Source organism: Lissotriton helveticus, chromosome 4_1, assembly GCF_964261635.1.
Source record: "Lissotriton helveticus chromosome 4_1, aLisHel1.1, whole genome shotgun sequence".
NCBI classification, from domain to species: domain Eukaryota; kingdom Metazoa; phylum Chordata; class Amphibia; order Caudata; family Salamandridae; genus Lissotriton; species Lissotriton helveticus.
Genome location: NC_136063.1, coordinates 224,700,107 through 224,713,509, shown reverse-complemented (window position 1 = coordinate 224,713,509; position 13,403 = coordinate 224,700,107). Strand labels below are relative to the sequence as shown.

The window sequence follows — 13,403 nt, the reverse complement described above, 5'->3', positions numbered from 1 at the left end:
CCGCTACTGACGCAAACTCACAGGCCAACGGGGCGCCCCACGCCGACTTTAAGCATTGTAGGATGGCCACACCAGTGCACCTTACTAGACACCACCTCGGTGCCATCCGGATCTTGGCTCGTAGTGAAGCTGCAGCAGCTGCAAATAAGCTTCAGACAGTGTTACAACCGCTGCTCAGAACTCTCAACTATGACACCACCTCGGTGCCATCCGGATCTTGGCGCGTTGTATTGCCTTCGGCCTATTCGCACATCGGTCCGCTACTGACGCCGCCTCACGTGCCAACGTATTTTCTCCGCATTTTATACCCTATGCCGCATAACAGGTCATGTGACTTGTTTATAAAACTTTTCATTGGTTCATTTTACTTTTGGTTTCCTAATGATGGAAGGCTTGATCATGTGACCTAAAAACAACACTTTTCATTGGATGAAAACTTTTTTTTTTTCCCAAACGATGAAAGCCCCACCTTGTTTCTGGATGTTTCAGACTGAAGCTGGCGTCAGCATGAGAGCACCACCATCTCGTAGCTCAGGCGTGGTCATTCCGCGAGCAATCATGGCAGCCGCTCCCCACCAGAAGCCTGCAGGAGTCGGAGCCCCCAAAACTTTTGATGAATTCTCAAGGCGGAGGGGACGCTTTCGAGAATGGGGTCCAAGACCTAGCAGACAAGCGTCCGATTTCCAAGGTGTCCCAGGGCCATTTCAGTGGACCAGGCCCAAAAAGGAAACAGCCTGCCGCCATTTTGAGAGTCCTGTGACAGCCGCCTATCGCTGCACCGCAAGAGTGGGCGCAACTCAGCTGAATTGCGGCTTTTGACACAGTGGACCAAAAACGGACGGAATGTCAACTGAAACGGTAAAGGGGCGCCCCACTACGACAGATGACACTCCACCTGGAGAGGCCCGTTCACGCCGCCTACCCCGGGGCGCCCCACGCCGTTATTCGGAGCAGCATTGTAGGATACCAGAACCAGTGCGGCAACTTACTGGACATCACCTTGGTGCCATCGTTCTGCTGCCTTGGAACTATTCGCGCAACAGTTTGCTACTGATGACCCACCCCCCGCGACGCCCCATGCCGTTATTTGCTGGGTGGCAACTTACTAGACATCACTTTCGTGTCATCTAGATTTCAGCGCGTTCTGCTGCCTTGGAACTATTCGCACAACAGTTTGCTACTGATGACCCACCCCCCGCGACGCCCCACGCCGGAAATCTGGACGTTGTGCTGCGTTGGGACTATTCGCACAGCCGACCGCTACTTCGTTGTTTTTCCCTAAAAATGTTTATATGTTATTACTATTTTTGTTTTCTTGTATATATTTATAAATTATTAAAGTTTTATAATCTTACTACTTTGTCGGAGTGCTATATATTTTTAATGTGACACATAATTGTAAAAACTTTGATGTACAAAGAGTCATCCCTGGAATCTTCCGCTTCAGGCTCGGTCCCCTCCCCAATCACAATACAGGATGGTTTTCAGATAATAGCAACGCTTCTGCTGTGACGGATCTCATCGAGTGTGGGCCTTGATCTACTATAACTCCTTTGAAGAGGGGTGATTCTTTACAGCTGTGGCCATAAACTACATCTGCAGGGCTAGCTGATACCCTAGGACCAGCCTGGACAATCGGACACAGAGGAAAAGGAGTGTCAGAGGGTGCGGTAGTGAATAGGGCGAAAGGGAGGTGTCGGGCGGGCACAGGGTGTGATTCTCAGGGAAGAGCAGCGCAGATGGGGGGAGGTTTATTACCCATGCATAAGACAGAGAGCGGGGGTGACCACTGCCTGGGGGAGATGCTTGCGAGGGTGGGGAGCCATGCTAAGGATCGACAGCGTGCACAGAGTGGGTCTGGTCAAGGCATCTAAAATGGCTGCCGTGCACGACAAAAATGTGGCATTTGAAAAAAGACAAGATGGCGCAGACAATGTTTTTCAACACTTCCTGATTTCCTTCGAATCGAACGTTAACAGCCGTTGGGGCATATTACCAAAGTTAAGCGATATTTATCCCTAACGATGCTTAGCAACCATTTTTTTACCGTCAGAAATTATCGCAGATAAACCTTGCTATTATCAAGGTTTATCGCAAATACGATAAAAAACGACCGCAATGCATTAATATCGCTGAAAACTCAGCGATATTCATGCATTACCGAGCTAATGCTCTTAGCCATGTTATCCACCTCCCATTGGATAACATGGCTAAGAACTGCTCAGGGCAGGTGGTAGCTTTTGGAGATATTCGCGCTTATCTCGAATATTTCCAAAAGTTGATAATAGGAGATAGCAATGTTAGCGACTGTTTCCAGTCGCTAACATCTTGGCATGCCCACTTTGCATGTCATTAGTGATAAATATCACTCACATGCAAAGTGGGGCCCAAGATGGTCGCTATCTTCTACTAGCCGTCGCTAACTGGTGTTAGCAACAGCTAGGTAATACACATATAATTTTATCTCCGCGAAGCGGAGCGCTGTTACAGATATATATCTTGTTTTTGAACGTTAATTTCTCAAAATGCACTGAAGCACATATATTGAGACCTAGCAAAGGCACATCGGGCTACCAGTCCCTACAATTTTGCCAAGTTTCATGCAAATCCATTCAGCTGTTCGATCCTACCGAGAGACAAGATGGCGGCCGCTACGGACTGTTTGGAATGTTTACAGACACCGGAGAGCCAATCAGCTTCGCTTCGCAAAGCTCCGTAACGCGAAAAGTACGCGAAGCGGTGCGCTGTTACAGATATATATCTTTTTTTGAACGTTAATTTCTCAAAATCCACTGGAGCACATATATTGAGATCTAGCAAAGGCACATCGGGCTACCAGTCCCTACAATTTTGCCAAGTTTCGTGCAAATCCATTCAGCTGTTCGATTATTATTATTTTTATTTTTTTTTGCCCCGCGGGGCCCTTTTAAAACCTCCACATCAAACCTAAACGGTCAGGGAGGATCTACTATGCCCCCTTATGGTCATTTGCCCCTTCGGTTTGGCCTCCGCTTGTCTCTCGATCCTACCGAGAGACAAGATGGCGGCCGCTACGGACTGTTTGGAATGTTTACAGACGCCGGAGAACCAATCAGCTTCGCTTCACAAAGCTCCGTTGCGCGAAAAGTACGCGTACTGGAGCGCTGCCCGGTCCGCTGTTACAGATATATATCTTTTTTTAAACGTTAATTTCTCAAAATCCACTGTAGCACATATATTGAGACCTACAAAAGGCACATCGGGCTACCAGTCCCTACAATTTTGTGGAAATCCATTCAGCCGTTCGGGCTAAAAGTGAGGCCAACCGCCCTATGGAAAACTCAATGTTAAAAACACGTTTTGGGACCCCCCTTTTTTCTCGGCCCCCCCTTGACGAACCCCCCCCAAATTTCCAGGGGCTGCTCAGAAACAAAATGTTCCATTTTCCAGAAAATTTCAGCCAATTCCGTCCACAAACGCCAAAGTTATTAGACATAGAATTTTCAAAAATCCCATAGAGAAAAAATCCTAACTATATATACCTACTGGCGACCGCCAGTAGGTAATATATATAATATAAAACATACTTAAACTTTTCAGAAACATACATGATGATGTCATCAGTGATGTCATTTGAGATGTCATCAGTGATGTCAACAGTGATGTCACTGACCATGTCATGAGTGATGTAATATGTGATGTCATCAGCAGTGCATTGCGGGGGCGCGAGTTATAGTAAGCTCAATTAACTATAACGCCCACATTTTTCTGGTTTTGTACAAGTGGTATGTCCAACTAACTAAACGTCCCTGAAACCTGTGTTTCTTTCAGTGAATTACCAAGGTTTTTTATACACTAATTTCTCACTATAACATCCCCGAAACCTATGTTTTTTTTGTGAATTTCTAAGGTTTTTTAAATGCTCATTAATAACTATAACGTCCCTGAAACCTGTTTTTTTCAGTGAATTTCTAAGGTTTTTGAAATGCTAATTACTAACTATAAAATTCCTAAAACCTATGTTTTTTTCAATGAATTTCAAAGGTTTTTTAAATGCTAATTTCTAACTATAAGGTAGAAGTCGTATTTGCAGAGTGGTGCAGAAAGGGGCCTGGGCCTCCAACCAGTGCTCAGGAATTCCACTGAGTAGGACTTACAGGAGGTACCAGGAGGACTACTTGTCCGCCAAAGTCTCTCAGGAGTAAAGTGGACCTCATCCCCCAACCAGTACAGTGCCATGAGGTACCCTTGCAGAGTGCTGGAGAAAGGTGAGCATGGCCTCCGCAGACCTCTTAGTAATCCCACTGTGTGGGATTTACTGGAGGTGACAGGAGGGGTAGTTGGCCCCCAAGGTCAACCTTGGGGGCCAACTATGCCTCCTATTACTTCCAGTAAGTCCTACACAGCAGGATTGTTAACTTCTCATAGCAGGCCACCCCCCTTTTTCCCCACAACTCTGCAAACACACTTCTTGGCAGGCTCTTGGATGGAGATTAAAGTCCCCTTCGCTGCTGGAGGTCGCTAAGGGCCATCTAGCCTACCTGATACCTCCAGTATGCCCCCGATAGTGGGATAGCTGATAGGTGACACATGCCATGCCCCTTTATCCACAACTCTGCAAACACACCTCCTGGTGCATTCTGGGTTGAAGGATTAAGTTCCCCTGAATTCTGAGAGTCCCTGGGGGCCAACTAGCCCACCAGGTAACTCCAATAAGCCCCACACAGCTGGATTGCTGAGAGGGGTCTGAGGCCATGCCCCCTTTTTATACCACTCTGAAATCGCATCTCCTGATGCACTGCTGCCCAGGTGATGAAGTCCACTTAGGTCCTAAGGTCCTCAGGACACAAGAGGACCTCTTTGCCCCACCAGCAATGGCTCCCCTCCCCTGGGCCACTATTGGCCCCGGGGACCCCATCCCCCGAGGCCTGGCCTCATTTTTATTTTATTTTTAAATTGAGGGGTCTGAGTGGCCCCCTTCCCTGGGCCCCTTCTGGCCCCGGGGACCTGGTCAGCCTTTATTTTTAATTTCAGAGGGGGCTGTGTGACCCCCCCCCTCCTCAGGCCCATTATGGCCCCGGGGACCCCATACCCCAAGCCGGGCTTGTATTTTGAAAAATAAAAAATTAAAAGGGAGGGGACTGGGTGGCCATCATCCCAGGCCACTTCTGGCCCGGGGACCCCATCTTCCAGGGCCGCCTCAAAGTTAAGTATCGTGGTCAGAGCCCCAATGCCCCCACAGTCCCTGCCGGCTCCCTGCCTCCTGCAGCAGTTGGGATTGCTTTTGGACAAGGGGAGCTGCTGACATGTACGAATCAAAGCAGTGTTTGCAATGACAGGGCAGGAATCGTGCTCCCGCCCTGCCAATGCAAACTGCAAGTCCCCAGAGTAGACCCCCAGGACATTGCTTGAACCGGCCCTGGGGGGTGGGGGTCCTCTGGGCCCTCTAGGGCTCCAGGAGGGTGGCATGCACGGCCCCCCTTCCAACATTCACATAGACGCAGGGAGGTGGTTGTCCCCGGGGCTAGGAGTCTGCAATGGACCCCCGCATTAGCATAATTAGTGCCCTGGGAAGGTGGTGGTCCCCGGGGCACCCCCACACTTATTTATTTAATTGAAACCCCGGGAGGTGGCGGTCCCTGGGGCTTGGGGGCCTCACGAGGCCCCCACCTCACATAAATTAAACCCCCGGGGCTTATTAAAATGAAGCGCGGGAGCCCTGCCGAATTTCTTTTGATTTTTAATGCTTTTTTGAGTCCTGGGGGTCCCCCAGGTTTCTCTTGTCGTTTGCACTCAGGGAAACAGGTCATTTTAAATAAACAACGCTGGCCACCCGTTTTTGTAACTTGACATCAATCATGGCCCGTCTTTTGTGAGGAAGTTGTATAGCCCGCGAAAAAGAACAAACAGATTTTGACAGACGTACTCGACATTAATTTCGAGAAGTAGACCACCATTTGAAAGGTAAAAATTACAAATGATAAATAAGGTTAAAACCAGGGATAATAATGGAAGTGTTTATTAATGGAAATAGGTGGATACTGATATGAGTAAGGAAAGTAAAGTAACCTATTCTGCTAATTAGAAAGAGGACAGAGAATGCTTACATAAATAGGAAATATTCAGATTAGATGCGTATAAACGACATTTTAAGAATAAGGAGTCACAGTAGAGGAGTAGTGCTGAAAATTATAAGGAAAACGGACTTGTTGGTATCAAGTCAGAAATAAAACATCACTCTTTGCTAAAGAATTGAAGCTCAATACCATTAATAGCTAATATTTGACATCCCCTCCTTTTCCAGGTTTTTTTAAAGGAAAACTATCGGGAGAACGATTGGAAAAATGAAGGTAGAAATTAGATGGGAGCAGTGATTGACACTGAAACAGGTAAAATAAATGAGTTCAGAGAGACCAGGAAAAGATATATGAGAAAAACAAAATTACAAACTCCTATATAGAAATGCAACACTCTCTCTCCATACAGATTTCACATGCCTGCCCTATAAATTACAGGAAGGTGCCTCATTCCCTTCAAAAAAGTCCCAATCGAGCTGTATAATGTGGATAACATTAAGATTGTTAGGTAAGATTCTCTTGGTGCTATCTGCTTACATAAGAACTATAAACAGTAATGGTTTCTGAATATGAGTCATTTGGTGAACCTATAACCCAGTTAATGAATCCAGGAGGTTCATAAACAAAAAGTAGAGCAGGGTTGGGACTATTTTAGATAAATAGACTACATCATGTGAATGTAAGTCTGAACATAGGTACGTCTCTGTTGTAGATACAACGTCATCGCTGCGATAGCAATACAAAACTAATGTTTTATCGTTTAGATTGTTTGAAAATATACCAGAATTATCATGTTTTATCAGTATTTAATTTTGAAACTACTTTTGCGATCATCTTGAACCATCACAAAAATCTAGTACTTTACACAGAAAAGAAGAAATGTATGTTTCCAACTGTTTTATCATTTTTTGAAAAATAGTAAACGTCTGGCCAAAGAAATTTCATGTCTTTGAAAATTGATATCAATATTTGATTGTCTATGGTAATGGTATTAGCAAAGATGTAATGTACTGTAATTTGGATGACTAATTAAAATGGTATTCTGTTTTATCTAGAATAATGGCTGGATAATCACTTGTCCTGAGGAAGACATAATAGATTGTCGAAACGCGTAGACAGACACAGCCAAGCTCACCTGTATCAGGATTATATGTGAAATTATATTTACAATAATTATTGATGAAACTTTGTGTTTTCTCTTTAAAAAAAAGAAGGGATCAGATCAATGGTTTTTATATTTTAATCATTTTATTAAGTATACTTTGTGTATTCAATTATCTAAATGGATTTATACAATTTTATATCATAATTAAAGATTATTTTTGATATCATTATTACTCTTTGCTCAGTTTATATGTTGTTTGTATGTGAATTCTGAAAAGTCTATTACATGTTCTAGAGAAAAGCCAGATTGTTTCTTGTGAGTCTGCCTGGGTATATATATTGCACAAAAAATTGTTTCCCTGACCCAGGAGTCATATCCCAATCAGGAGATCCTTGATACAATACACAGCAGCGATTTCTGTACCTTAAATATTCACCTTTGGGCTTGCAGCATCTCGGAGATGCCGTTCTTCATTGTCTTTCTTGTGCCTTCTGAATAGGCAGCACTGTTCTTTCGCGGTTGCTGTCCTCTTCGAGCAACCAGACCCGCGGTCTCAGCGGGGGGGCTTCCTCCTGACCGGAGCAGGCCACATAACATCCAAAACAGTTTGCTCTTACGCTTGAGGAGCCCACACAGTGTCTTTTCAATTTCAAACAGCGTACAGGTCGATGCAATGTTCATAGTATATATATATATATATACATATATATATATATATTCTACTGCTATTCGCCAGTAGGTAGTTATAGTCAGGGCCTAGTTACAATAGGAACATGGCAAAATTCTAATCCAAATAACTTTGGAGCCGATTGACGAATCTTTGGGAAATTTTCAAAACTAATTCTTTGTTGAGATCAGCTCCTATGTTGTTAAGGGGGGCCAAGAAAAAAGGGGGGTCCCAAAAATTATTTTCTCCATGTTACTTTCCATAGGAAACTTTAGACAAGGCTACAGGTCGAACGGGTGAACGGAATTACCCCATATTTGACAGGGAGAAGGGTCTTGGTCTAGAAAGCACGCTTTATTTGGTATAAATTCGTTCAGTAGTTTTTGAGAAATTTTGAAATTTATAGATATCGATATTTGGGAATTCTGCCATCTGATTGGCTGAGGCGTTATGAGCACAATCTTGTTGCTGATTGGCTGTGAGCGATGTGAGCGGTTGCAACTAGGAAGTGTTGCCTGCCATTTTGTGATTTCGTTGAAGTGAGTAAGGTGAAAAAAAGGCAAAAAAAGGGGGAAAAAGTGAGAAATAGGAGGATAGGAGCACTGTAACCTCTGTGGCGTGTGCTATAGAGGGGGTGCGAAGCAAAGTATTTACCCCTACCGGTGTGTAAGTGGTGCGCTACGGAAATTAAGTGAGGTATTGTGTAGAGTCTGATGCGGGTAAGGTGAGCTGGTGCGGGACTCGGGGATTAAAGCGTGAGCCCAAATTGTGTGTCTTATGCTGCGAAGTCATGTGCCGTGGCCGCTGCACTACAGTTGTGGAAGTAGTGTCCGGATGTGTTTATAACTACTAGGAAAAACTACTGACCCGTACTGGTCTGAAAGTCCTCGGGTACGGAATATATGTGAGGTATTGTCTAGAGTCTCATGCTGCTAAGCTGAGCTGCTGCCAGAGTCGGAGATTGAAGCGTGAGTCCAACCTGTGTGTCATATGCTGTGAAGTCATGTGCTTTGGCCTCTGTGCCACATCTGTGCAAGTAGTGTCAGTATGTAGTCATAGCTACTTAGATGAACTTCTGTTTAATACATTGTAGCTTGTGTATGGTGCTTAGGTGCTGTTGTATAGGGAGTCCGAAGGTAAATCAATATGGTATTTGTAAAGCGCAAACTAATCACCCATATAGGTGAGTAGAGCTGGGGATCAAAGCGAGAGGTCTGTGCTTCAAAGTGAGATGGTCTGGCCGCTACGCCACAGCTGTGTGGAGAATACATTTTGGTGAGGGTGCGGGAGTTGGCGTTATATGGCCCTAAACAAGCGGGCCTAAGTTGTAAGTCATAGGGTGACTCTAATAAGAGCCCTTGTGTTTATTAGTTGAAGCTACATATACGTGCAGATGCACAGCTTCAAGTTATTCAGAAAAACTCGGTTTCCCTGATCTGTGAAGTGTACTCCATCATTTCTGTATATATCTGCCATATCAAAACGTATGTTGTTATTGCACATGAGGGTGTTTGGGGGTGGGAGGCCTGCACTACTACTCCCACCATGCCCCCTGGCCCACACCAAAGCACGATGGAGCACTCCCTCCCACCCACAAGCATTTGGAAGCCATTGCATTGTTCACCAAATGAACTAACAGGTAGGTAGCCATCTTGCCTGGGAGGGTGTTTGGGGGTGGGAGGCTTGCACTACTACTCCCACCATGCTCCCTGGCCCATACCCCAGCAGGTTGGAGCACTCCCTCCCACCCACAAGCAGTTGGAGTTGGAAGCCATTGCATTGTTAACCTTTACCTAACAGGTAGGTAGCCATCTTGCCTGGGAGGATGTTTGGGGGAGAGAGGCCTGTACGACTACTCCTACCATGCCCCCTGTCCCAGAGCCTACAACGATGGAGCCCTCCCCCCACACCACCCAGAAGCATTTGGAAGCCATTGCATAGTTCACCTTCATCCAACATGTAGGTAGCCATCTTGCCTGGGAGGGTGTTTGGGGGTGGGAGGCCCACCATGCCCCCTGGTCCACACCGAACTAACAGGTAGGTAGCCATCTTGCCTGGGAGGGTGTTTGGGGAGGGAGGCCTGTACCACTACTCCCACTATGCCCCCTGGCCCATAGCCCACCAAGATGGAGTCCTCCCCCCCACCCAGAAGCAGTTGGAAGCCATTGCATTGTTTACCTTCACCTAACAGCTAGGTAGCCTGTACGTGCACCCACACATTTGTCACTAATAAAATGCTGCCATATGGCAACACCAGCCCTCTCATTGCACAAATATGCACACCGACCCCGCTTGACACGCAGTGTGCACACAGGTAAGCAAAGGGAACTGTCACAGATACCAAAGAATCACACCAATGTACATGCAAAAGGAAGACTGGGCACAACCATGCACAGCACACCCTGATGAGTGCATCGCCATGTGGCCCAATCAGCAAGGACGATTTCAATATTTAGGAAGCATATGTGGGCTTATAAATAGGCCCGGTGGTAAATTCCGCTTTGTTCGCGGAATTTGCAGGATTTGGGTAATTTCGTGGTCCGTGGAGAACGCGAAATTGCCCAAAATTCTGCGTTCAGCGACTTTGCGAAATTATTTGCTTGTTCATGTTCTCAAATGCGTGTTCACAAGATATTTCCCCCAAGCACTCAAGCAGCGATTGCGAACAGTAAAAAAGCATCGCGAACAAGCAATTCAGCGTGTTCGCAGAATTTCTGCGTGTTCACGGAGATTTTTTACCGTTTCGCGGAGATTTGCGTAACGCGATTACGCAAATTCCACAGACCCCTAAAATCTAAATATGTACATGACATGAAAAAGTCATGCAGTACAATACAATGCCCAGTCCATGGCCAGATGTGATGTCTGCCAGGTCAGACAAATCAGCAAGGAGACAACAATGAAAATATGTTGTGCTGGTCCCTACATGGCAACAGGTCCCTGTGAACATGATTCCAGTACAATTTGCATGGTATGCATTGATACCTCACAACATGTACAAGTAATGTATGTACCTCTGCACCATATTAGGAGGCACAGTAGTGCACATAGAAAACGATGTGAAGATCTGTCAGTTGTGTAGTGTACAAACAGTGGATGACACAAAGCTAACATAATGCCTGCAGAGTGCACAAAAATGACCATCTTATTATTATTATTATTATTATTATATTTTATAGAGCGCGTAGTCACCCGTAAGTATCCCAGCGCTAAGATCCGATCTACCCAGAGGGAGGCTCAGGAGGGTATGGGCGGGGGAGGGAGGGAGATCAGGGAAACAAGTGTGTCTTGAGCCGTTTCCTGAAACGGAGGTAGTCAGGTTCCATCCTAAGGTCCCGGGGGAGGGAGTTCCATAGACGGCCCGTATTGACGGAGAAACGTCGTCCACCCGTACGCACCTTCTTCACTCTAGGGATAGTGACTAGGTTTTCATGGTCCGCGCGAAGGGCTCTCAAGGCTTTGTAGGGCCTGATGAATTTTTTTAGAATAGGGGGTCCTTTGTCCTGTAAGATTTTATGTGACAGGCAAAGAGCCTTGAAAGCCACTCTCTCTCTCACTGGGAGCCAGTGGAGCTGCTTCAATGCTGGTTTAGCAGAGGATCTCGCCGGGGTGTTAGTGAGAATCCTTGCTGCAGTGTTCTGGATTCTCTGCAGTTTGTTAAAAGTTGCCTCGGGAGCGCCAAGATAAATGACGTTACTAAAATCCAGCCTTGATATAATAAGGCCTGGGATTATTAATTTCTGGGAAATGGGAGGGAGCAGGGGCAGAATTTTTCTGGTCGCTTTAAGGAGCCCAAAGCAGGTCCCGGTGATTTTTGTGGCTTGTGTCGCGAAGGTCAGATCTTTTTCAATCCATATTCCCAGACTTTTAACCTCAGACTTAGGAGTAGGGGGTACGCCTAAAACCGGGGGCCAGATGTTCTGTGGAAGAGAGAGCCCTTTCTGGCCAAGTAGGAGAATGTCCGTCTTTGAACCGTTAAGTTTCAAAGATGACCTATTCATCCAGCCTTGAATTTCTACCAGACAGTTGTAAAGGTCGGATGGTTCCTGGTTCGGGTGAGATAGGGACACCACTAATTGTGTATCATCAGCATAGCTGATGATTCTCACCCCGAATGGTGTAACCACCTCCTCCAACGGCGACATGTAGATATTAAATAATGTCGGGCTTAATGATGAGCCCTGGGGCACACCACATTGGAGGAGGGTTTCGGGGGAGCGGGCGTCATTCTCCCAGACCTGAAAGGAACGGTGGTCGAGGAATTTTTTGAACCAGTTCAGAGCCATGCCCTCAACACCGATGTTCTTAAGTCGCTCGATCAGCACCTGATGGTTGACAGTATCAAAGGCCGCGCTGAGGTCCAGGAGGATCACTGCCACTGATCCCCCTGCATCTAACAGGGCTCTGGCCTCCTCCACTGCTGCGAGCAGGGCAATGTCGGTGCCCTGCCCTGGGCGGAATCCAGTTTGTGAACATCTGAGCAAGTTGTTGGTTTCCAGATATTGCGACAGTTTTTTATTCACTAGCTTTTCCGCTATTTTGCTGGTGCCGGGGAGAAGAGAGATTGGCCTGTAATTGGCCAACTCCGAAGGGTCCAAGGAAGGTTTTTTCAATAATGCCTTCACAACTGCCGCTTTCCAGCCTGTAGGGACTTTCTCTTGAAGCAGTGAGGTATTGATGAGGTACGTGAGGGGGGGGGCAATGGTGAGGGCCACTTTTTTCAAAATGCGTAGAGGGACCGGGTCCTTAGGAGACCCGCTTTTGATGGAATCCAACGTGGCTAACACCTCTTCAATGCTGACTGGCCCAAGGGAACTTAAGTGGGGAGTGGTGTGGTTTAAGCTCGTACCAATTTCTTCAGCCGTACTGTAGTCAATGGCCGGGAGGGAAACAAGGATATTCTGAATCTTCTCCTCGAAAAATTTGGCCAGTTTGGTGCATTTCTCTTCGTCTGCCTTGGGATCAGGCGGATGCTTAGGAGCCGAGTCTGGGACTTTCAAAAGTTCTTTTAGAATAATGAATGTTTCTTTGGCAGAACAGGAGGAGTTGGCTATTCTTTCCTGGAAGAAAGAACTCTTAGTGTTACGCAGAGCAGTTTTATAGTTTTTTAAGCAGGTGCGAAATGCAGCTTTCTTAACAGTTGCTTTATCTTTTCTCCAAGATCGTTCAGCTCTCTTGCATTCCTTCCGGAGAAGATTAAGCTCGGGAGTGTACCAGGGAGCTGGGGTCACTCTTTTAATTCGCTTAAGGGTGATGGTTTTAGGAAGGAGTTCGTCCAATGACAAGGTGAGCCAAGAGTTGTACTGATCGTCTGCAATGGTTGGGTCAGAGGTCTGGGCAGGGGTGGACGCCATAAGAGCAGATGCCTATGTATCCGGTGAGAGTTTGTGCCATCGTCTGTCTAAGACCCGAGTTTTGATTTGTTGGTTGGGTGGAGTAGGCAGGTGCCAAAAAATGGGTACCAGGAAGTGGTCAGTCCAGGGAAGGGGGAGAGGGGGACCGGTGGTGAGGGATGCTATGGTGGTGAGGACGGGGTCCAGGAGGTGTCCTTTGTCATGGGTGGGTTCAGAGTTGA

General features: G+C 46.3%; 1 protein-coding gene across 1 annotated transcript in view; it reads right to left on the bottom strand.

Annotated features, from left to right (window-relative positions):
• The window catches only part of LOC144827981 (zinc finger MYM-type protein 1-like), a 38,462-nt gene extending 25,280 nt beyond the window's left edge, over nt 1-13,182 (bottom strand). The window contains exon 1 of the mRNA XM_078686131.1: nt 12,678-13,182. Within this exon, the coding sequence (XP_078542257.1) occupies nt 12,678-13,182 (505 nt within the window). The remainder of the gene's footprint in view (nt 1-12,677) is intronic.
• Between the last annotated feature and the right edge of the window lie 221 nt (nt 13,183-13,403).